The sequence below is a fragment of the Echeneis naucrates genome, chromosome 13 (assembly GCF_900963305.1).
Source record: "Echeneis naucrates chromosome 13, fEcheNa1.1, whole genome shotgun sequence".
Taxonomy (NCBI): domain Eukaryota; kingdom Metazoa; phylum Chordata; class Actinopteri; order Carangiformes; family Echeneidae; genus Echeneis; species Echeneis naucrates.
In genome coordinates, this window is record NC_042523.1 from 4,953,807 (window position 1) to 4,977,819 (window position 24,013).

Sequence of the window (24,013 nt, forward strand, 5' to 3'; positions counted from 1 at the left end):
GCTATTTTCTGTTCCATTTACTGCCAAAATGGCGGCGTAAACAAACTAAGTCACGTGACATCCCGAGGATGTCAGGATCAATGGATCTGAATGTCTGTGTCAAATGTTACTTAGAATAAATCTTACAATAATTCAATTAATAAAGTAAAATAGCGGGATCCTGTTTACATTAAAAAAGAATAAATCTGTGGCGTTTTCAACTTCCTACACATCCCTATAAGGGCATACGCTGCGTCATTGAGAAAGTCACAGATGGTGAAAGTTGGAGCTTCAGCTGTGTATCTCTTTGTAGCTGGGGAGCGCGGCTACCGAGATGTGGATGGGTGGTAGTCCGCCGGGGGCACCCCGTCCTCCTCCGCCGGCTCGAGGGCCTTGGGGACCGGCAGCAATAAATTTGCTCCATCCGCCAACATGGGTGCACGCTAACCTCAGTGCTAATGTGCGTAATAAAGCAGCACATGTAATGAGAAATGATTCGCTGCTGGGTTCGGATCACATTTGTCGTTCACATTGTGTCAGGGGAGAGCGTGAACGCAGTCCCCCACTACCAGAAATGATGCAGTCGAGATTCCCACATTTGGGGAATTCGCAGTGGTCAGCACAACCGGAGTGCAATGGTTGAGCCTCGCCCTGGGTGAACCACCTTCTTGATCACGGTATCTCCCCTGCCAGGTAAGTATGACTTGTTCATCACACTGACCGGGCCCTCTTTCCCCGACACACCTTCTGCACTCACGGTGCTGCTGACCTTAAACATGAGAGAAGCCAGAGTCCTCCGGGGCTGTGAATGCGTGGGCAATCTGTACAGACAATGCAGGTTGACAAATTGGATGTCTTTTCCTTTTCATTTTAAACATCATACATTGAGCATAATCATGACACCATGACACCAGAGAATAGCACCGAGTGACACAATAGTAAAAGCATTTTACAACAGCAATAATGCATTTACACCACAATGTCCGAGCGTACATATCTCGCTCCCCTCACCAAGGGTGCAACAACTACTCAGACTTGGCTAACTTCTCTCACAACAACGACATTGCATGTGAACGAACACTTCTTCGCCAAACAGAACTTCACCCATGCTGATCTGTGCGGCTGTGCTTCCGTTGAAATCCCTCGGGTTTTCTCTTTTTCCCGAGCACCACACAGGTTACGGGGCGAGAAGCTTTCACCTTTTTGTGACTGAGATGAATTGACTGTTCTGCTGCCACTTACAGTCCCACCAAATCATGTTTTGATGAATGAATTCAGCAATACAATCATACACGATTTCCAGACTATAATAAACATACACAATACACAAAAGGTTATAGGTCTGTCACATATACAAATAGGCTCTAGGCCACATTAATGAAATAGACGGACATGTCTGATGTAAGTGTATCTTTTGAATAGCAGCCAATTATTCACTTTCAAGGAGAAGTACAAGCTTCTGAATTGGTCGTTCAATGACTGAGGGTTTAGAGGAATGGTCTCTTTTCCCTGGTAACTTCCGCTCCCCTACTTGCACCTTGACTCGAAGAGCTAACTCATCAGTCCCTTTTTATGGTTTCCACCACACGTCCTAGGTGCCACTCGTTTCTTGGAAGTGTGTCCTCCTTGATGATGACTATGTCATTCACTTTCAGGTTGTGCCGAGGTCAATGCCACTTCTGCCTTCAGGAGGCATTCAAGAGATATTCTTTCTTCCACTGACTCCAGAACTGCTCAACCAGATATTGTACTCTGCGCCAACTTTTTGCAGCGTACATTCCTTCTTTCAAACATTTTCCAGGAGGTGGTAAGGCAGCTTTAGACTTCATCAATATGACATGGTTTGGAGTCAAGGGCTCCAGGGACTTTGGATCATTGATTTCATCGACATTTAGTGGATGACTGTTTACAATAGCCATTGCCTCATAGAACAGCGTTCTAAGGGAAGCATCGTCTAGTCTGCCAAGGCACTGAGCGATGGTAACCTTCAGTACATTCAGAATGGTTCGAATTTGTCGCTCCCAGACGCCGCCTGCATGACTTGCTGATGGAGCATCGAAAATGAATTCACACTGTTTATCTGCCAGAAAGGCTTCCAGGGCTTTTGCATCACATTGCTTGAGGGCTTCCCTGAGCTCGTTCTTAGCGCCCACAAAGTTTGTGCCCTGATCACAGCGGAGTTGGTAGATGGCTCCCCTGAGGCTGATAAAGCACCTTAACGCATTGATAAAGGTGTCTGTGGACATATCTTCAATCATTTCGATGTGGACTGCTCGAGAATAAGGGCATGTGAAAATAAGTCCATATCTCTTGCATTCTTTGCGACCCTGCTTGATGACAAATGTGCCAAAGCAATCCATGCCACAGAATGTGAAGGGAGCTGAGGCTTCACAACGTTCTCTGGGGAGTTCAGACATTCTTTGTTCCTCAGCTGGTTGTCTGAGCTTCCGGCAGTGCACACATCTGTGTATCAGCTTGGCAACTGATTTGCTCCCACCAATAGCCCAAAATCCATTGGCTCGAAGTTCCATTAGGGTTTGACTTCGCCCCTGGTGGCAGGTCTGGGCATGGTAGTGAGACAGGATCAACTTCGTGATGTGGCTGTCCTTTGGGAGAATAATGGGGTGCTTTACTTCTTGAGTGAGGGCTGACTCTTTCAGTCTTCTACCAACACGAATAAGTCCCCCATCCAGAATGGGGTCAAGGTGGAAGAGGGGACTTGAACTTGCAAGATTTTCCTCTTGACAACTGCTTTGAAGTCTCCTTAGTTCTTGGGGAAAGGCTTGTTTTTGAGCAAGTTTAATCAACACTTCAGTAGCTCTCTTGCGTTTGTCAACAGTCACAATGTCACCACGATGTTTTAGCTTAGACCCTAGTCTTTTGATTCTGGAAACTATTTTCACAAGTGTTGTCCAGGTGGAAAGTCGGCTGAGGTGGTATTCTCCTCGCTGACCTGAGTTGCAAGTACCTGAATAGATTTAACTTCTGGGTCTCCAACAAGCAACTCTGTTGTGGGCTTAGGAGATGGGAGCACCTCTTGTTCCCATAGAAACTTGGGCACGGATAACCAGCTAGCTGAGGAGATTTCTGCTGCCTGAAGACCTCTGGAGACGTGGTCAGCTGGGTTTCGTGCCGTGTCAACATAGTGCCATTGATTTGGATCTGTGCACTCTCTAAATCAGTTGAACGCGGTTTGCCACAAAAACATGGAACCTACATGCTTCATTGTTGATGTAGGCCAGCACCACTTGGAAGTCAGTCCAGAAGAATTCTTCATCAATTTTCATCTCAAGTTCTGCCTTCAGCATAAGATTCATTCTGGCTGAGGTGACTGCAGCTGAGAGTTCCAGTCACGGGATGCTTGTGATCTTTGAAGGTGCTACCCTGGCTTTTGCCATTACAAGACTGCAGTGGATTTCGTTCTTGTAATTTTTGTACCTTAGGTAGGAGCATGAGCCATATCCTGCATTGGTGGCATATGAGAAGTGGTGCAGTTCCACCCTTACAATGTTGCCAAAGTCTTGAGGGTGGTAACATCTGGGTATTATGACTTCCTTTAACCTTTGGAGACCTTTCTTCCACTCCTCCCACCGTGATTGCAAGTTCTCTGGAATTGGATCATCCCATCCGATGCCTCTATGACAAAGCTCCTGTAAGATGCATTTTCCACTCAGGGTGAAGGGAGCTACAAACCCAAGTGGGTCATATAGAGACAACAACTGACAGGAGACCACGGCGTGTTGGGAGGTGGTCCTTTGCATCAATGTTGAAGGTGAAGGTGTTATTCTCTATAGACCACTGAATGCCAAGTATGTGACCTTCTGGTGTTGTGCCTGGATTGAGGTCGAGCAGGTCAATAGTTACTGTCCTTTCAGAAGGTGCCACACAGGAGAGGACTTCCTTTTGGTTTGAGTTGAACTTGTGTCGACGCAAACCTGCATCTTTGCAAAGCTGCTGCGCTTCGACAATCAGTTCCTTTGCCCCTTTGACTGTTGGAACACTGGTTAATCCATCATCCACGTAGAAGTTCTTCTCCACGAAGGCTGATGCTGAGGGGTGGTTGGCTTTGTGTTGCTGTGCTAGGTACTTAAGGCCAAAGTTAGCACAACCCGGAGAAGAGGCAGCACCGAAGAGGTGAACTGTCATTCTATACTCCTTTGGTTCTGTTTCTAACTGTCCATCCTCCCACCAGAGGAACCTCTAGTAGTCGCAAACTTCTGGAGAGACGTAGAACTGGTGGAACATCCTCTCAATGTCACAGGGCCTGTCAGTAGAGAGTCGTTTAGGGAGATGCCACGAAATTTTGCTGAGCAATCAAAGACAACTCTTAGTTTGCCTGGCTTACTGGGGTGGTACACCCCATGATGTGGGAGATACCATACAGCTTCTCCCTCCGATGCTGTAGGGGCTGGCTCTGCATTACCTTTGTTGATGATCTCTTGTATGAAGGTTGCGTGATGGTCATAATACTGTTTGTTGGCCATTAACTTCCTTTTTAGATGTTGCAGCCGAACAGTAGCCAGCTTCTTATTGTTTGGAAGAGATGGTGGACCACCACCCTTGAAGGGAAGGAGCATCTCGTAATGTCTGTCTTCCTTCTGTTTAATGTTGTTACTGAGGAGAGGTATGAAGCGAACATCATCTTGGGACATATAGTTATCCTCATAGCACCTTTCATTGAAGTCTGATTCCAGGACTTTGAGCACGTCAGTGGTATGTGGCACTGGTATTTCCTTTTCTGCAACTCGGTGCACAAAGCTTTGGTTTCCTTGTCTATCCAAATGAGGGTTGGCTGACCCTATAATGCTCCAGCCGAGCACAGTCCTTTGACATGATGACCTCTAAGACAGCCAGTGCTGATGGGCAGTCGTAACCAATCAACAATCGCACCTCACAGTCTTGGAGGGGTGGTAGCTTGCTTTCAAGGTGTTGCAAATGAGGCCACTTGAGTGCAGTACTTTTAGTGGGGATATGAGACTTGTCAACTGGGATAAAGTCTTGCGTGTAGGCTTGGTGCACTTTTGACGCAGGTCTCTGAAATGAGTCCTTGAACTTGTAGACCACTAGCAGTTTTACTTGCTATTACTGTGTTGGCAGCTGTCATGGTGCTGAGTTTAAGTTGCACTGATTGAGTGGTTACATTTAGTTCTGCCACTAAATCTTCCAAGATAAAAGTGGAATCCCTCGGTGTGTCGAGAAGGGCATAAGTTAGAATTTCCTTCTGGGACTCTGTCGCTGATGACATAAGAACTGGCACAATACTCGAGGTGGCAGAAACATGTTGTGTCAATGCATGAGTCATGACCTTGTGAATTTCTTTGCTTGTATGGTCTCCTTTGCTTACAGAACCTTTACTTGCTTTTTCCGCAGGTCTTGTGTTTTTCTCCATGTGCAAGGAGGTTGGATGACGTCAACCACATGTACTGCAGGTGTGCCACCTTTTACACTCTTTGGTAGTGTGCCCCTTTCTTAAACATCTGAAGCAAAGGTGATTTTCGTGAACAAAGGCTTTCTTTTCATCTGCACTCTTTGCTGCAAAGGTTGGACACTTAGCAACACCATGATTTTCATCTTTACAAAACAAGCAAGGTGGCCTCGGCTTTGAGTTTTCAAGTGTTTCTGAGGGAGTTTTTCTCAGTTGAATGCTTGTGTTGAGCGCTTTAGCTCTCTTTGGAAACCTCTCTGTGATTTTAATGTTCATCAGTAGTGGGGAGACAATGGGGTTACAAGCTATTCGTGCTTCCTTTTGCATAAACTCTGTGAATTGTGCAAAACTTGGATAGTCTCCAGATTTGTCTAACTGTTCCACAACGATACGGCTCCATCTGTGCACCATCCACTCAGGTAGTTTTTTAAGAAGCTTGTGATTTTCTTCACAATCATTCAGGATGGACAGTCCTTTAACATGGGGAATAGCCTCGGCACACCCTTGAAGAAAATCAGCAAATTCCCTGAGTGCTGTTGGGTCATTTGCAGATATCTTTGGCCACTTCATGAGCTTGTCTCTGAAGGCTCTTTGGATGACAAACGGACTTCCATACCTGTCTTGTAGGACTGCCCAAGCACCTTGATATGCATCATCTGAGTTGCGGTAGAAAAATCTTTCTACAGACTTGCCTGCCTCACCTGCAAGATAGCTCTTTAGATAAAGCATTTTTTCACTAACTGAGAGAGGCGTCTGGTCAATAAGGGCATTGAAGGATATCTTCCAGTCAATTAACTTTAAAGGGTCACCAGTAAATGTTGTTGGCTCTGGGACGGATAGGCAACTTAATGTAAATTAGCTTGCAATGGCCTGCACCAGGCTGACCTCCTCCTTAGCTGTTGGCACTTCAGGTGATGCAGGATGAGGCTGGAATGGTGTAGCTTGTCGATTGAATGGAATTTTGGGTTTTGGCAGTCAGGTGGGATTTCAAAGCCATTCCCCTCTTCACAATCTTCAAGGCAATCAAGGCTGTTGTACACTCTCACACAAGCTGCTGCTACCTTTACTTTGTTGTCTGCTTGTAGTTGTTGTAACCTTGTTTTCTCCTCTTCTAGCTGTAATTTGATTTCGGCCTCTTTTTGTTTAATTTCTGCTAGCATTTGTGCTTCCTTGAGTTTCCATTCACTCTCCAGTTTATTGACCTTTGCTTGTTGTACATGTAGTCTCTGCAATGCTTTTGCTTGTTCTTGTTTGGCAGCAAGGTCTGCTTCTGCATCTGCATGTTTGCTAGAGGACTTGGAGGTGGCGTTTGAGTGGTTGTCTAGTTCTTGTGAAATCACAGTTTCTGTATTTGTGTTTCCAAAGACAGGAGCTGGACCTCACCTGTTGGGCCTCTGAGGAGTTGCCTGTTGCTTCAGCTGATGATAGCATCTTGTTAGTCTTTTGTGTCTGTTTGCACTGTAGAGCCTTCAAGTGTTTTATGTCTAGACTTAAATTTTGGTGAGAGGTGGCTTTAAATTATCTTTAAACTATATTATTACCACTCACATCAGACATTTACACTTTGAGGGTACACCAAATAAATAAACAGAGACAATACAAAATGTCATAAACAAGAAAGCTGGTAATGCTCTATGATCAGACAAATTTCCCCTTTAAATATCGTTAGGTTCAGGAGTTAAGGTCTCTTGAGATGAATATAGCTGTACATTTCAGGCTCTAGAATTTACACAATTTGTTAGTATCATATATTCAAGACCCCTTTGATATTATTTAGAATGTTGAAATCCTTGAATTTTATAAATGTCCAATGTCGTATGATGAATTAGCCAAGCAGTTAGTTTAAATCTTTTTACCACATCAACTTAATCTTGGGTGTAAATCTGTGATTGATTTTAACCTCCAGTTGGCAAGAGTCTCTTACTGCAGCTGTGGCATCCCAACATTGGTGTGGAGAGGATCAGGTTATCTGGCGTCTGCTGCAGGACGATGCAGGTGGAGTATGGTGGATGACTCAGATGTAGCGCCGAGTTTCACTGTAGCAGCCCTTGGCGTCAATAAGGCAGAGAGTCTCCATAATGGGTGCAGTAGTTTTCTTCTCACATCTAGTCAAGCACCGTGAAACTACAAATAAAGGGTATAAACAGAAATGCAAGATAACACCCATGTAAACAAATTCTTGTTGTGCTGGCACATACACACAGAACATGTCAAAATGATTCAGCCAACTCAAAAATCTTATTTATACAGATGTACAGAGTAAGAAAATAATTAAATAATCCTCAAATTGACACACAAATCCTCCATGACACCAGAGAATAGCACCGAGTGACACAATAGTAAAAGCATTTTACAACAGCAATAATGCATTTACACCACAATGTCCGAGCGTACATATCTCGCTCCGCTCACCAAGGGTGCAAAAACTCCTCAGACTTGGCTAACTTCTCTCACAACATTGACATTGCATGTGAACGAACACTTCTTCGCCAAACAGAACTTCACCCATGCTGATCTGTGCAACAGAAAATAGCTCATGCCGGCGCCGCAGATTTTAAGCCTTCTGAATTCACTTCACACTTTAACTCGGATGAAATTGGTCTTTACATAAAAAGCACAAAAAAGCACAACTAAATGCCTCATGAACATTCTCATGTGCAATTGATTGTGATATGATTTTAAGTTCTTTAGGAAATCAGGGAACAAATGATGTGGAGGTCACGAAACAACTTGTATGGTGCAGATTCAAATAATACGACTACATTTTTCTTTGTTTTACTGATGCAAAAGCTATACGACATGTGGCTCAGGAATTGTCGTATCATCTGAACTGTGAGGTATGTGACCCGTACAAACATTTTACTACATAAAACCAAAAAAGATATTCTCAAATAAATTTCATCATATAAATATCAAAAAGTCAAACTACAATGCAAGCTTTTTGTTAGTAGCAGTTTGCCTTGGTCTGTTTTTTGTATAGAGGGCAACATTAACATGTTGATTTGAAATGACCAGATTACAGTTTAGAATATTGTTTTTTGAGAAGAAATTGACAATTACATTTTTTATTATATTTATATCAACAGTTATACCTACATAAATGTAGATATTTTTTTATTTATATTTAAATATATATGTTTGTTCACACTTGGCATACATTTTAAAGCCGTATCAGCTCAACGAAGATTAAAAGCGGAACTTTGATTACCGCCGCTGTTTCACAGGGGATGCTTATAGGAAGCGCACTCGGGCATTTCTAATCGGTAGTGGTCTGACAGAAGGTTTTTGTCTTGATAAACAGAAACATGTCCATATTTACGCCGACGAACCAAATCCGGCTGACCAATGTGGCGGTTGTGCGGATGAAGAAAGCGGGGAAGCGCTTCGAGATCGCCTGCTACAAGAACAAAGTTATGAGTTGGAGATCGGGAGCGTGAGTGACGTTAACATGTCAACATCCACATTATGCCCATGTATCTAAACCACCATGTTTATTATCTGTCAAATTTCAGTTGACAGATAATAAACACAATGCTGTTTGTCGCAAATTTTATTTGACAGATAATAAACATTTGCTCTCCTGCCTTATAAGTGGCACAGTAAATCTACTCCGCTCAGACTCTTCAAACAAGCACTGACCTGATCATGTGTATTCTTCCAGAGAGAAAGACCTGGATGAGGTTTTGCAGACACACTCTGTTTTCGTCAATGTGTCCAAGGGTCAGGTGGCAAAGAAAGATGATTTGACCAAAGCTTTTGGGACAGATGATCTGACAGAAATCTGTAAACAGGTAAGAGACGGTTTCTCAAAGTTTCTCTGGCCGCCACTTATCTCCATCAGAGTCCTGTAAAATATTCTTTGTCGCTCCCTGAGCTTTTACCTAGAGTTTTATTTTTTTACTCTCATTGTTTATTTACTACAGATCCTGGCCAAAGGAGAGCTCCAGGTGTCAGACAAAGAGAGACAGAGCCAGCTGGAGACGATGTTCAGGGACATTGCAACTACTGTGGCAGAGAAGTGTGTCAACCCCGAGACCAAGAGGCCCTACACAGTCAGCCTGATTGAGCGGGCAATGAAGGACATCCACTACTCTGTCAAGCCCAACAAGAGCTCGAAGCAGCAGGTGAGGAGGTTTACAGCTTTGGTTTGCTCCGTGTTCATCATTGCACCACCAGAAAACGCGATTTCCCATTTGCAGAGCATGAATGAACAACAGACTCGCACACTCATTTTTATTATTCTTTCCTCAGTCACATTATTATTAATAAAAAAAAAATCTGCACTTGAATGTGACAGCTGCTTCAGCTTCTTATTAAGGTGGTGGCATGCATCAAAGTGATGTGTACTGTTTAAGAATGAAATCTAGTTTTACCCATTTTGAGTGCTCAGTTCCTTCTGAAACTGTGTGGGGACTAATTAGACAGTGCTAGAGAAGGCAATTTCTCAATGTAGCTGGTGAAACTTTTCTTTTTTAAAAAAAACATTAAAAATAGTTTTGCCACAAAATCTCCCAGACCTTCATGAATGTGCTCTGTGTGATCAGATCACTTCATTTGGGATGTATTCACCGCTGCTTAGAGCTGTTCACTTGGTGACTGGATCACCTGAAATGGATGTCAATAGCAGGGTTGAATAGAGCCAACACCAAGCTCTGGGTCTACAAGAGAAACCAAAATCTTTTGGAGGAAGTTTCTTTACCTGCCATTCTGTCCCATTTCCAGGCTCTGGAGGTGATCCGGCAGCTGAAAGAGACCATGGAGATCCAGAGAGCCCACATGAGACTGCGGCTGGTGCTGCCAGCCAAAGAAGCCAAGCGACTGAAAGAGAAGCTGAAACCACTCCTGCAGGTTGTGGAGAGTGAAGACTTTGATGAGGATCTGGAAATGGTGAGGAACAAGGAGTTTTTAAATTCTCATTATGGTTGTATGTGTGATTAAGTAGTTCTCACAGAGACTGATTGTCCTGAATTTAAAGGTTTATGTTTTACACTTTCACAGTATATTTTTGAAGTGTTGGTACCCATCAGATTTTAAGAACCAAAAACCATCTCAGTGTAATTTTAATCCTCTCTCAAGTTTCTCTTTGCTACTTGATTAAGAAGTCAACTACAATAAAAAAATAAAATCAGAAGAGAATCTCTTGGCCTTTCTTTTAATGTTAGGTTTCTGAATATAGGCTTTGAGCAATTCTCTGTGGACCAATCAATTTGCTTCTTTCATAGTATTCAGATAGAATCTGATTTATCAACAACAAAGGTACAGACGCATGACTTTATGCTATATGGGACCTGTGGAATGTTGACTTTTGTGACTAGCCAAACTTGGCTTAGCTTGAGTTATTAAAAAAAAAACCAAAACCATAAAATCCAGCGTGGCCTGTGTCCACCTTTACTTTTCCTGCTTCCTGTGTAAACGTGATTTCTTTCTTCTCTTCTGCACATCCTTCCTCCTCCTCACCCTCAGGTGTGTCTGGTGGATCCTGGCTGCTTCAGGGAGATCGACGAACTGATCCGCTGTGAGACCAAAGGCAAAGGCTCTCTGGAGGTGCTCAGTCTGAAGGATGTGGAAGAGGGAGATGAGAAACTATAATAACCCAGTCAGTCAGATCTCTGCACCTTATCTCCAACTTAATCAATGTGGCACACACACTGAGAACTCATTCAAGAGTCTGTATTTACTGTCAGATTCAAAACCTATTTCGGGCAATCCTACTTCCCAGATTCTGTAAGTTTAGAAATGTTGTTCTCTTTGATTTCTGGGTGGAATGAATTTTGGGGAAAAAAAAAAACAACTTTTGAATATTCATACTTAAACTGTTAGGTCTCTAGATAGATGTTATTGCCTACAGTGAATTATTTATTTAAAGATTTTATTCAAGTACCTTTGGACCTCTGGAAATACGTCTGGATGAGGTCCTTCCTACTCCCTATCAGACTTTGTGTGCAGCCATGCTTTATATCATAATTTTATGAATAATTTCTTTCACCCTATGACACATATTTTGTGATAATAAATTTTTTGCTCTGTGGCAAATAAATATATATCAACAATATTTTATCTTTTCTATGCTTACAGGAATTTTTTCAGATATGCACAAGGCTGTTTTGAAAATTGTATTGCGCCTTTACCAAATTTGTTTCGTTTTTAAATTTGCAATAGTTAGATACAAAAAAGGGGAAAGAATTATGACCAAACCAGGTTTATACAAAGCTTATCAATTGCATCGAAGGCAAAAATAGAAGGATTGGAAATGTTAATCCATCCCTTTAAAATTGGGTCAGACAAATTGAAAGCATGTCTTTCTAGCCATTTTCTATTAGAATTCAGTAGAAGTTCCAAGTGTAGCTTCTTTCTTTTCATTACTTGGGCAACAATATGCATAAATCAGAGCTACTGATCACTTATTTGCTTCTTCAAGTACTCTGTGTTTTAACATTTAAAGCTCTGGGATACACATTTACTGAAATATTAATTTTCAAAGCTTTATTCCATTCATTCAAGTCAGTTTTTTGTTTTCTGCAGCTCAACAAACCAAAAAACACATGTGAAATTGCATCACTCTCATACAGTGCAATGCAGGTGCAGTATGAGGTTTTTAGAATCAGTATGAACTCATTCACACTGAAAGCATCACACGGCTTGAGAACCATTAGGAGCAGTAATGTGTTCAGTCTCAGTACAGTATAGTACAGTGGGAATCAGTTCAGTTTTCATAAGAGCATGAAAAGTGTTATGGAGTTGGGGAGATGAGAATTGAATTAAAGAAGATGCTTTGCACTATAAAACAGCGTGTTAGTATCAACACAAATTATACAACTCCCTTAAAATTCAAACTCCAGGCCATGCCTCTATCAGCATAAAATGTAAAAAAAAAAATTACTTTCTAATGTTAAACCAGTGCATCATTACCAAATATATGCACACATTACATCTATACACAGCTGTTTCACATAATAATATTCCAGTTCTCTACCACAGCACGGCGGCCTCAGATGGGCTGTGATCTGCGTTCATACTGGCTGTTTGTGAATGCAGTCCTGTTGATTCTGCTCAGTGGGTGGTTGGCCTCTTCCTCTAGATCTGGGTACCCACTCCTATCAGGCTCCTGTGCTTGCTGCTCACTGGTGGGACATCTGGTGGTAAGAAACAGCCCTCCTACCAGCATCAGAGCAAAGGAGATCCACCCCAGGTACAGAGCAGGTCCCCAGTCTCTCCGCAGCAGCTCAGCACCCTCCAGTGGCTGACTGGTGTGATGGCATGTCCAGGCTGTAGGAACCAGCAGCAGGATCCCAGACAATACAAAAACAGCACCGGAAAACACTTTGACCTGGCCGCGCACAGGGAACCACGCTGCCCCCACTGCACCAATCACAGCAGCAAAAGCCCCAGCTCCAATTCCAGACATTATGAGGGTTCTCCATGTGCGGAAACTTCCAGAGAGAGACAGGAGCGATTGGTAGAAAGAGCAGTGCAGGCTGCCATCGTGGGCCAGGTCCCAGTGATCCCATTCTAGCCACACCCCGTCCCAGTAGGCAGACAGAGAAGCTGTGGTGTTGTTCAGGGTGCCGCTCACGTTCCACAGAGCCAGGCAACGTGTCAGAATGGCACAAATCCACCCAACAAAGGCCAGACCAAGGGCAGCAAGCTCCAGCTGCCGCTCCATGACTGTGGCCCGCCTGCCTGTCTGCTCCTCTTCACTCCAGGCCCGACTTCCTAAACAGAAACAGCTGGCAGCAGAGCACACAGGGGTGGGGTGTTATTTTAACACCAGTGAATGAGAGAGGCAGAGGCAATTTGTTCATTTTACAAGGTCAAACCGGTTCTCTGGTATTCATGAAAATAAGACAGCGCAGCATGGCTGCAGCTGGGTGGAGCAGGGAAGGGCCCCCACTTGCTCTTCCATGGTTTCAAAACAATCCCTCTCTCCCAGAGAAAAACAAAGGCTCCACTGTACTCCCGTTTTTCAGCCAGCGGGTCACGTTTCTGAGAGCATTTTGGATTTAAAGAGCCTTATCATCTTTCTTACCTCTTCTTACTAATATAAACTTTAGCGCAGAGTGTAGACTGTTCAGTTAATTCACTGCCAAATGATTTGTTCTATAATGTTTATTTCTATCTCTTAACAGTCAAATCCTGAGCACACAAACCTTTGGAGCATTTTCACCAAAAATAAAAGTTCACAAAATGATTAATTACGAGGGTTTTTTACTGATATGAAATGCATGCACATTGAGCACCCATAAATTCATGAATGTTTGCTGCTAAATACATGAGACTGGGAAAATACATGTTGATTTACTGGGACAATTTGCAGCTATTTCATAAGTTTTAAGTTAGTCATAGCTGTATTAGACACACAAAGAAATATATTGGGTGGATATACTTGATAATTTGAACAAACATGTCATGACACGATGTTCACTAAAGAAAAAAAAAAAACAGGCTCACTTGGCTGGTATTGACATTGCTGTGCACAAAGTTGAAGTCAGTGACTGGCTAAAGTTTTTTGTGGTTTTGTTCGACTCTACATCGCTATATATGGCCCCATTGCCTTAGATTAGAGTTTATTTCACACATAGTTCTTAATGGCATAGCTGCTGTGTTTGGGGATCCTCGCTTGTGAGTACCCGCTTGAGTGGAACCTGGCCCTCTGTGGAGGGCAGCTTGTGCACAGGATGGCTCCCCCACAGAACAGCAACCCAGAGATCACGAAGCCTATATATATAGCTGCTCCGAGCTCCCTCTTCAGCACCTCAGGGACACGTGGGTTGTGGAAGTCCCTGATGATGGAGTTGGCCGTCCATGAAACAGCAACTATGGTGGTGAGGGAGGCCAGACAGAAGATGGCTCCAGAGCTCTGCACCACTCGAGCCTTTACGCTTGGGTGACTCAGGCAGTTGGTGCAGCGTGCCCCCAGAAGGAATATGAGGAATCCCAAACATCCCAGAACTAAGCTGATGCAAATCAGGCCCCGGGCCGCCTGGAGGTCTGGCGACAGGTCCAACAGCGCGTCGTAAAGCTTGCACTGCAGTTGACCCGTGTACTCACTGACACAGGTCATCCACAAGCCTTCCCAGAACACCTGCATGACTACCAAATGGGTGCCAATGAATGCCGTCACCTTCCACATGGGCAGAGCGCAGATCAGGATAGTCCCAGCAACACCTATCATGGACAGGCTGATGCCCAGTTCCTGCAGAGCCATGGGGCCAGTGGACAGGTACACTGCAACAAAAACAAATAATCCAATTTTCACAATGGAAAAATGTGACCTCATTTGTCATCATATCCTTTCCTCTGTGATCTGTTTCATTCTTTAATATAAAATTGCATCATGTCAATGTAATGCTCATATATTACATCACCCTCAAAGGATTATGGGAAGAAAAGTAGAGAGGACATTTCTTGTAACTGATGTAATGAAATAAAAATTTATGGAGGGAAAGGGCCACTGTGTGGCAGTATATTACAAAAGACCACAACAGTGACAAGGTGTTAGGAAGACAGTAAAGTTGCCTCATTGGTTGTTAAAGATTGTAAATATTAAAAGACTGAAAAGACCACTGTATTTTAGACCCACATGGAAAAATACATCTTGTTTTTAGGGTTTCAGGGTTGAGATTGTGATAAAATTTCTTTTAATTTGAATATGTTTTTGTTGTTTTAAATGTAAATAATTTCATTCATTTCATTCTCTATTAGGTTTGTACAGATATCTTACAGGTTACAAAGGTAATCTGAGTTAGAAAACTGAAAGCATCCCGCTATTCCACTAACAAAAGGAAATGTCGGAACTGATATCCGACCTCCACACTCAGACAAGAGGGAAGTTCAATAAAGCTTAAAATAAAATTAATATTAATGCCCAGGGCATATCTGTATGTGGTAGAACATTGTAAACATTTAATTTCCCTCGAAATTAATTGTTAGAAGAATGAGTGCAGATCCATCCTCAATGACCTTTTGTTGGGCACTCAGCAAAGATAACGAGTGTAGAAAAACTGAAAGCAGTGAGAAAGCAGGGCAGCTTAGTGGGGAAATTTGTATTTTTGAATATATGACACTCTTCCTGTAGTATCTGAGTTATTTGGGCTCCCCCTTGTCTCTCTGATTGGCAGCCTGATAAGGAGAAAACAGGCAGAAATGATTGTGACATACATCCTTTTCGTAACAAAATTCAATTCGCCCCATGAAAAACAACCTGTTTACTTCCTGTAAAGAAGAATATTTGTTGCAGCATTGGATTTAGAAAAAAGTGTCATACTTTACACATCAGTCATCAGAACTCCAGGTCCCTGAGTCACCTTGTTTGTTTCCTGAAATGTGATCACTGGTAAGTACCTGACGAACAGGTTCTCCAGCGTTTGGACTGAATAACAATGGGTGCATTTTTCAGATATATATACATAAACAAGCAGCACTAGAGGAAAACAAAGTGTTTTTATTGTGAAAAAATAGAGAAATATCAATAAAAATATGATTTTTGTTTTAGCTTACACAAATAAGCTCCCAAGCATATAAAACAGAGTCACTATAATTTTGCAACAGCCCAGATGCATACACAGTTCATTGACATTCAGATTTAAAGCAATCTGTACGTCCAAAGAGCGAATTCTTCATGAGAATGATATGAATATTTCCTTCATTGCAGGGTTTCAATGTACATCCTTCATTAAGACATAATGAGAAAGTCTTCAAGCAGACTGCCTTTGTCTCTTCGGGGAACTCAAATATAGGTCTTTGATGGTGTAGATGATATGATAGAGTCCTGTTTCTTGTTGCTTCCAACCTCATTGAGGAGGTACTTCACAGAGGAGTTCCCGTCTTCCTTGCGGGGACAGCTGGCACAGAGAAGCCCCCCACCAAGGAACAAGAGGCCCCCAGCCCCCCAGCCAATGTAAAGAGAGGCCCCAAGCTCTCTTTTTTGGGCATCCACCAGCAGAGGGCTGTAGAAGTCCTCTATGACGACGCTGGCGGTCCAGGAAACAGCGATAAAGCAGAGCAATCCACAGATGATCAGCACCACGCCCGCTGCCACGGAGGCCCTCGCTTTGGCTCTTTCCTCTCGAATGAAGTTGGTGCATTTTCCACCAGCGAAAGCTACGAGGAGCCCAGCAATGCCTGTGATGATGGAAACCACCATCAGGGCGCGGGCCGCCTGGAGGTCACTGTCCAGAGACAGCATGGAGTCGTAGACCTTACACTGCATCTGACCTGTGCTCTGGAACACACAGTTCATCCAGATGCCCTCCCAGATGACCTGCGATATCACTATGTTGCTGCCAATGAAGGCAGAGACCCGCCACATCGGTGCAGCACAGGCAATGATCACCCCAATCCAGCCTAGCAGGGCCAGAGCACAGCCAGCCATCTGCATCCCCATGGAAGCCATTGTCTCCTTTCTGTCCGATTGTCTCTCAGAGAATATTCAGGGCTGAAATGCTTTTTACGTGCATCTGAAGTGAAATGAGAATGTAGAAAAGAAGGCGTGAACGATGAGAGATTTTTTATAACAAGCTCTGCCAAGTATACCAGCCATGCAGGATTTTTTTGTGTTAAGGTAAATGGTGGTTCGGGTTTCAGTTCTTCCTCTGGATGGATCCGAGGATTGTGTTTCCTCTGGTTTTGTTAGAACTCTTAACAAGAAAAGTTTGCATGTGCCAATAGTCCAACTTCTAAATGTAGGCCACTTGAATGCAGAAGTTTAGCACATGGTGTGTTCAAATGATTCAATCAGATCAAATGAATTTGTCCTGATATTTCCTACACTCACTCATAGACTGCGTGTAAAAGTGGACGTAGACTCCAGATCTGGAAAGTAAAGCATAAGCTGAAGTTTCTTTAACCTGCAAGGAAAATGGTCCTCTCTCTCACTCAATTTATTACCTCAGTAATTTTTTTCCAAAAGAGTTTATGGTATTAGTATGTAGTTTCAAGTTTTTTTTTTAAAGCAACATGATGTTTGTTCGGGCAACATGGCACCATAGTGGTTGGCATTGTTGCCTCACAGCAAGAAGATCATGGCTTCGATTCCTTTCCGTTCCGCTTTCCCTCCAACAGTCAAAAGACATCATGTTTGGGTTAACTGGTGATTCTAAATTGTCTGCAGGTCTGAGTGTGAGAGTGAGTGGTTGTTGGTCTCTGTCTGTCTCTGTATGTTGGCCCTGTGATGGACGGGCAACCTGTCCAGGGTAACCTCGCTCTCACCCGGTGTGAGCTGGGATTGGCTCCAGCCCACTCCGTGACCCGGAAACAGATAAGATGTAGAAGATGAATGAATGAATGATGCAACAGCTTTGAAACAGCAGTTCACAAACTAATGGGTCCCAGTTGTTTGGCACTCCTTAAACTCTGTTGACAAGCAAAAGCATTTCCACGAATTAACACACTCCATTTTATTCTGCATATATTTATTTATGGGCTTAAATATTTTGATTAGTTTGGATTTCTCCGCTTAATAAAATTCTATGTGATTAGAAATCAATTTTTTGAAAAACTTACGTTGAGGTGTTAAATACTTATTTCCTCTGCTGTAAACTGTGTGCATCTAAAGGAAACATGTCGTTACTGGGAGGCTGAAGATCATTTAAATAAAATCAAGATAAGTTATTATTCTGCATTTCTGACTTTAAAATATATGATAATATATGATAATGACAATATGACAAAAACATTTTCCAACAAGTCTCATATTCAGCATACTTTTTCACAAGCATTATCAGTTTACTAAGCCCTATTTATTTATTATCCTGAAAAGGAAGAATTGACCCAATTCACTTTGTCATAAACAATCCTTCTCAAAATCATGACATCAGCAGGACATGATTTCAGTGGATGTAACAGTTATAAAAATGCAAATGGTAGAATTGAAATACCTCAAACAGTGCCATAAATTTAGACTTACTTATTAGCTTTAATTTTAGCTTTCTTAGGTTTAAGTTTTTTTTCGATTTATTTTTTTTTTTACAAAAATCCTATATTTATGATTTTCCTTGGAAATATATCAGGAAAGCTGCATTTGTAAATATAGGTGAAAGTGTTCAGTCGTAAGATATTTATTTTACACCTACTGAAAGTTAAAAAAAAAACAAAAAAACAAGTGAAACCATTTACACTTTGGCTAATGGAGCACTGGACTGAGGTGAGGTTGTCATTGCTGAAAATGACTACAGTAAGAATCTGTTCTAATTTCAGCAGGTAGCTGAGGAATGTGATACCAGGTAAAAAGCAGCAGAACAGGGTGTGTTCACACAGGTGAAACAACCCCTGAAGTTCTGCTGACATCATCATTGTGAGTCACTTCCTAAAATATGCAGCGGCCATTTGCTGGAAGCGAAGCACATTTGTAAGCATCTAAAAAGTATAAGATGAAACATGTTAGGAGAACTTCCTCATTTTGATTAATGAAAACTTTTATATCAGCACTACTTCAAGTATCTAAACAGATTTTGTGATGCCACAAACCAGTTGAGGTTTGGTTTGGATTACACAATGTTAAGTTCAGGAGCCCTTCATCATCGTGGTTATGATAATAACCATGTGGAAACAGTTTGCTGAAGTCATCTTCCCTCAAGCCTCATAATCATAGTGGCCACCAAAGAGGGATTTAATGCTTGAACTTAGACACGTGTCGTTTTGTCATTCACAGTGTCATTTAGACACTTCAATACATTTTCTGTTTTTCTGTGTCTCTGTTTTTGGTGATGTTGTTATTGACACAAAATGTTAAGTAATCACATGAAAAGAAAATCTGACATTTTTCATCTACTGTGCTCCTTTTTTCCCACAAAAAACAGACCATGAGCCCACACTGATGGTGTGTGTAGCATACTGCAACTTTATGATGGATTTGGACGCAGTAAATCATGCCAAATGAATCCCACGTACACAAAACACTTACTGACCACCAAATGTGTGTATATCCCCTACAGAAACTAGTCCTGTCAAATTACAACATTTTACGATTAATGTACATTTGAGAAAAAAGTACAGCGCAGTTAGAGAAGCCTTATTTTCTAAAATACACAAGCAGATTTATATCATCAGGCAGAGCAACCCGAAGAACCCGAAGCCTAAAGAAGAGACAGAGAAGAATACACACGAATGAGTTCAATAACCCTCTAAAACTGAAACTGAACCGAAACTAGGTCCAGATCTTCTTTTCGCTGTTGAACTTAAGATTATACATCTAGGAATATTTTCTGTTAGTTAGTGTAATGATATATCTGATTAATTTAGTCTTAATTGTGCGAACACTAAAACCTCCTCGGACAACATTTGTTTGTTTTCTGCGAAACATTCAATCTTCTTCATATTTCTGTTTTAAACTCTGAAAGCACTTTGATTGACTTTGAGATATATCCTGGTCTGGTTTAATAGAAAAAACTTCACTTTGACTACAGATGCAAGGGGGTCTATTTAGATGATAGACAGTGTAAATAAACGCAGAGCTTCTTCTGAACATGATGATAGAGAAACACTAACATGTTTGTCACCATTAGTCAGTCAGTATAGGGACTGATTGATCTCAGTCTTGATATAACTTTCTTCACTGTTGCTATATGTCATTGAAATGGTCTTTTTCTTTATGCAAACCTAGAAATTATTCAACTGCTGGACGTGTGTGTTTGTGTGCGTAGTATTCATTGAAACTAAGACACTATGACAGAGCTGTGACTGACATCTCGCTCTGCACAACTGGTGGAACCAGTGGGACCAAGTGTGTGGCACCACCGCATTTCATACATTACTTTTGCTGTTCACAACACCAGGAAACACTGATGTCAGAAACAATAGCACTGGCACTCAATGGATCCTCGGCCATGTTCAGTATTTATAAATCTGCTGTGTATATCTCTTTCGTTCTACTGCAGGGTTCATTTGAAGTTGCCCTAGTAAACAGAAATGCACTGACCCCTCTTGAAATTAAACTGATTAACTCAAAAGATAATAAATATCAATTAGGTACATTTTTATTAAAAATCAGAGATTTCAATAAACAAAAGGTATGAAACAAAGATATTTGTAACATTTTTTCACAATACATTCATAATATTTCAGTATTACTGTACACATTTTCATCTTGCTCATAACTTTCTATTACAATTTTGATTTACCAAACATTCAGAGGAATATGAGGTTTAACGACAAACATAATACAGATTAGCTCTGATTAAGTCCATTCATTGTGCTGTTGGAGGATTTTCTTGTCAACTGCTGTAGTTTCACACCACGTGACTGGAATGTACTTCCCATTCGTCAAGAAATGCTCTCACATGCCTCCACCCGAGCTTTCAGAATTTCTCTGAAAATCAGCTTTGCTTCTGTCACTTATAAAAAAAAGTGAGACATAACTTGCGAAGCATTCACAGACAACAATAACAGAAGGTTACTCAAAAAAAGAAACAGTTTCTCTGGAGACTGGGGCTCTCAGACGTAGGCTCGGCTGGTGGCTGTGGATCTGGCACCGCTGTACTTGACTGGATACTCTGGGCTCTCCTTGGGAGGGCAGGAGCTACAGAGGAGGGCTCCCCCCAGGATGAGAATGGCAGCTGTGCCCCAGCCGATGTAAAGAGCAGCACCCAGCTCTCTCCTCTGGGCGTTGATTATGACGGGGTTGTAAAAATCCCTGATGATGGTGTTGGCAGACCAGCAGACAGGGATAAGGATGAGAATGCCGGCACAGATGAAGACAATTCCAGCAGCAATTGCCACCTTCGCTTTGGCACTTTTGTCCTCCACAAAATTGGTGCACTTTCCCCCAGCGATGCCCAGGATGACTCCAAAGGCTGCCACAATGATGGCGATGACCACTAGAGCTCTGGCAGCCTGCAGGTCCTGAGGTAGGGCCAGGAGAGAATCATAGATCTTGCACTGCATCTGGCCTGTGCTCTGCATTACACAGTTCATCCATAGGCCTTCCCAAATGACCTGCGCCGTCACTATGTTGGCTCCGATAAAGGCTGTGACCTTCCACATGGGCAAGGCACACACAATGATGGTCCCCAGGAAGCCAATGATGGCCAGGGCAAAGCCCAGCATTTGTCGTCCCATAGACACCATGATGAGGTTTTATCAGAGTCCTTTGAAGGTTTCAGTAAGTCGGCTTAGCTGCGCTTGCAAAGATGAATGAAGACTGCAGTGCGCCGTCTTTAGTTATAAGGACTTCATTGCTGGAGGTGGAGTCACAATGTCCTTCCCTCTGACCTGAAACCGATATGTTGAACAGACTTACCCGACCAACCAGATTCTTCCTTTATCTGAGTGTAAGGGAGCAGTATCGACGAAAGGAACATCAGGCAAGGAAGTTTATGCAAATAAGTCCAGTAAAGACACACCGCATTCCTTATTCAAACAACGCTGTGTCACTGGTTGACTTGTGATTGGGCAGGTCAGTGGGAGATCAGGTCTGGTCAGTGGTTTCAGGTTAGAAAACAGCTTCAGCATGGCTGGAAGTATCACCGGATGTCAGATGCTGGCAGGCGGAGCGTTCACTCATTTGGTCATTACTTCCGTTTCATTATGTGATTTATTTTCAATTACTAAGGCTGCTCAACGTGGATCTTTAAAACACACTCCTCTCGACATTTTAATGAAGTCTGAGTTGAGTCAGTTGTGACCATAATTAGCATTTAATATGTTATTGTTACAAAAAATGCTTTGTTATGATGATTTATTTATTTATTTATTGATGAATTTCAAATGGGATCTTTTTTTTTTTTTTTTTTTACTTCTCTCTCCCCAACACACATCACGCCTGCCTTGCCTGGGCTCAGTCTCACCAAGATTATATTCAAAAATGTGTCTTGAAATACTGTGATAATGTAAAGTAATAATGACCCCAGAAACAGACAAGTAAATATAGTGCAAACATTTTATTCAAACAATTTTGTGACAATCTCAAATGTACAAATGCATTTGTAGAAAACAAGCATCACAGATCATTGTTATCTACAAAATGTTCTTTGAATGACAAAGAAAATAAATACATCAACAGAGACTAATATATGAAAAGCAGTCAAGCCTAAAGTCAGGCTCAAATCGAAAAATCAACCAAGACTAGACATTTGTGAAAGATCCTTAGCAAGACAAGGTCACAATGATTGAGTGAATTAATTACATTTTCCAACAATGTATTTGAATACATACCATCTTCTATGAGTATAAAGTGTATTTAGGTGCATTTTTGCTTTCCAGTTTGAGGCAGTTCCTGGAACGGAAATTTGAGTCTTTATCCTCCTTTTGGCTCATTAGTCTCTATTAGTACCGTGCAGGAGTATATGTGCCTGGTACTGCATAAGGTTTGTTAGGCACATATGTCCCAGTCCCACTGTAGGGTCTGCTGGGTGGGGGAGCATACACAGGCCCATATGTTGCTGGGTTTGGCACTGGACCCGCATATGGGTACATTGGTGCTGGTGTGTAGCCTGGATATCCATAGGTGGGTTTTTGAGGAGGACATGACGTGGTTAGGATAATTCCACCGACCAGTAGAAGTAAAGCGGCGGCCCAGCCGATGTAGATGGATGCTCCAATTTCTCTCCTCTGTGTCTCAAGTGTCAAGGGGTTCTGGAAATCGGCAATGGTAATGGCTGAAGACCAGCAGACAGGGATCAGGATCAAAATAGCAGCAAGAATGATGAGACAGCCACCTATGATCACCACCTTGGCCTTTGATGAATCTCTCTTCAGACAGCTAGTGCACTTGGCTCCGATGAAGGTGATCAGGAAGCCAATGAAGCCAAAGACGAGGGAGATGATAACCAGAGCTCGGGCGGCTTGCAGATCTGGGGTCAGCCTCATCACTGACTCATTTAGCCTGCACTGCATCTGCCCTGTGCTCTGCATCACACAGTTCATCCATAGGCCATCCCACACGATCTGGCCGGTCACAATGTTGGCGCCGATAAAAGAGGTCACTCTCCACATGGGGATCCCGCAGGTCACCGCCACTCCAACAAGGCCAATGAAGCTGATGACCTGACCCGCTATTTCCTTGCCAATCTTCCCCATGGTGAAGAGGTTTGTGGCAGGGGAGACAAGTGTGTCAGCACGGAGGTCTGTTTTTCTTCCCGAGTGAGATGGCTGTCGGACTTGTCGTTCATCAGAGAGTTTACAGGAGGTGGGTCGGCCCATTGTCAGGCGAGTTCTTCCAGCTAAGCAAGATTCTTTTGGTGTTATAGAGGTGTGGCACCCATTTTTAGACGCAGCCATTTGTTCTTGAAAAACTGCCTTCTGCTGGAAGAATGGGGTAATCGTGGTGGGGTACAGCCACTGATCAGATCAGGGGGTCCTGAAACAGACTCAGACTGGCAGACGATCAGATTTCAGGTGATTGTTGTTTTGACAGTCAGAATTACATTCAGATTCAGACCGACTCTTTGCTGTTCTAATTGGAAAATTCAGTAGTGGTGCGCCATTTTATGACTACACTGAACTCCCACACGCCTGATGAGCAAGTACCACAAAGAACTGATTGGTTATCTCCCTGTGAAATTCATTTTATTGTTTTAAACAGGAAGAGTAGGAGATAGTAAGATTTCCTTATCTTCACTGTTTTCTGTATATAAAAAAGCTATAATTGTCAACCACATTGTCTATATTTTATGT

At 42.5% G+C, this 24,013-nt stretch overlaps 6 protein-coding genes and 1 non-coding gene across 9 annotated transcripts; 1 reads left to right on the forward strand and 6 right to left on the reverse strand.

The window, feature by feature from the left end:
• Positions 1–516: 516 nt before the first annotated feature.
• On the reverse strand, positions 517–680 carry LOC115053646 (U1 spliceosomal RNA). Its single transcript, XR_003841476.1, has one exon. It is a non-coding gene; the product is annotated as a U1 spliceosomal RNA (small nuclear RNA).
• A 7,960-nt stretch (positions 681–8,640) lies between these two features.
• On the forward strand, positions 8,641–11,181 carry sbds (SBDS ribosome maturation factor). The gene is made up of 5 exons (XM_029517347.1): positions 8,641–8,837; positions 9,066–9,195; positions 9,328–9,528; positions 10,127–10,291; positions 10,868–11,181. The coding sequence occupies exons 1-5, from the start codon at positions 8,710–8,712 to the stop codon at positions 10,991–10,993; spliced, it is 750 nt and encodes a 249-aa protein (XP_029373207.1). The 5' UTR covers positions 8,641–8,709; the 3' UTR covers positions 10,994–11,181.
• LOC115052894 (claudin-9-like) lies at positions 9,694–13,139 on the reverse strand. Of its 3 annotated transcripts, none has more exons than XR_003841403.1 (4): positions 12,378–13,139; positions 10,797–10,957; positions 10,104–10,282; positions 9,694–10,009 (listed from the first exon to the last, which is right to left on the reverse strand). XR_003841403.1 is itself a non-coding variant. In XM_029517348.1 (1 exon), the coding sequence occupies exon 1, from the start codon at positions 13,065–13,067 to the stop codon at positions 12,393–12,395; it is 675 nt and encodes a 224-aa protein (XP_029373208.1). In that variant the 5' UTR covers positions 13,068–13,138; the 3' UTR covers positions 11,866–12,392. The 3 variants fall into 3 exon arrangements, 1 of the variants encoding a protein (XP_029373208.1); XR_003841404.1 differs by having other exon boundaries at positions 10,791–10,957; XM_029517348.1 differs by lacking the exons at positions 9,694–10,009; positions 10,104–10,282; positions 10,797–10,957 and having other exon boundaries at positions 11,866–13,138.
• An 834-nt stretch (positions 13,140–13,973) lies between these two features.
• On the reverse strand, positions 13,974–15,715 carry cldnj (claudin j). The gene is made up of 2 exons (XM_029516879.1): positions 15,669–15,715; positions 13,974–14,629 (listed from the first exon to the last, which is right to left on the reverse strand). Coding segments are annotated over exons 1-2 (657 nt in total). The 5' UTR covers positions 15,670–15,715.
• Positions 15,716–15,825: 110 nt separating this feature from the next.
• On the reverse strand, positions 15,826–16,880 carry LOC115052642 (claudin-4-like). Its single transcript, XM_029516878.1, has one exon. It carries the CDS (start codon positions 16,794–16,796, stop codon positions 16,131–16,133), a length of 666 nt encoding a protein of 221 aa, XP_029372738.1. The 5' UTR covers positions 16,797–16,880; the 3' UTR covers positions 15,826–16,130.
• Positions 16,881–20,360: 3,480 nt separating this feature from the next.
• Positions 20,361–21,542, reverse strand: LOC115052839 (claudin-4-like). The gene has a single exon (XM_029517231.1). The coding sequence runs from the start codon at positions 21,464–21,466 to the stop codon at positions 20,834–20,836; it is 633 nt and encodes a 210-aa protein (XP_029373091.1). The 5' UTR covers positions 21,467–21,542; the 3' UTR covers positions 20,361–20,833.
• Positions 21,543–22,263: 721 nt separating this feature from the next.
• cldnf (claudin f) lies at positions 22,264–23,500 on the reverse strand. The gene has a single exon (XM_029516993.1). The coding sequence runs from the start codon at positions 23,414–23,416 to the stop codon at positions 22,664–22,666; it is 753 nt and encodes a 250-aa protein (XP_029372853.1). The 5' UTR covers positions 23,417–23,500; the 3' UTR covers positions 22,264–22,663.
• Between the last annotated feature and the right edge of the window lie 513 nt (positions 23,501–24,013).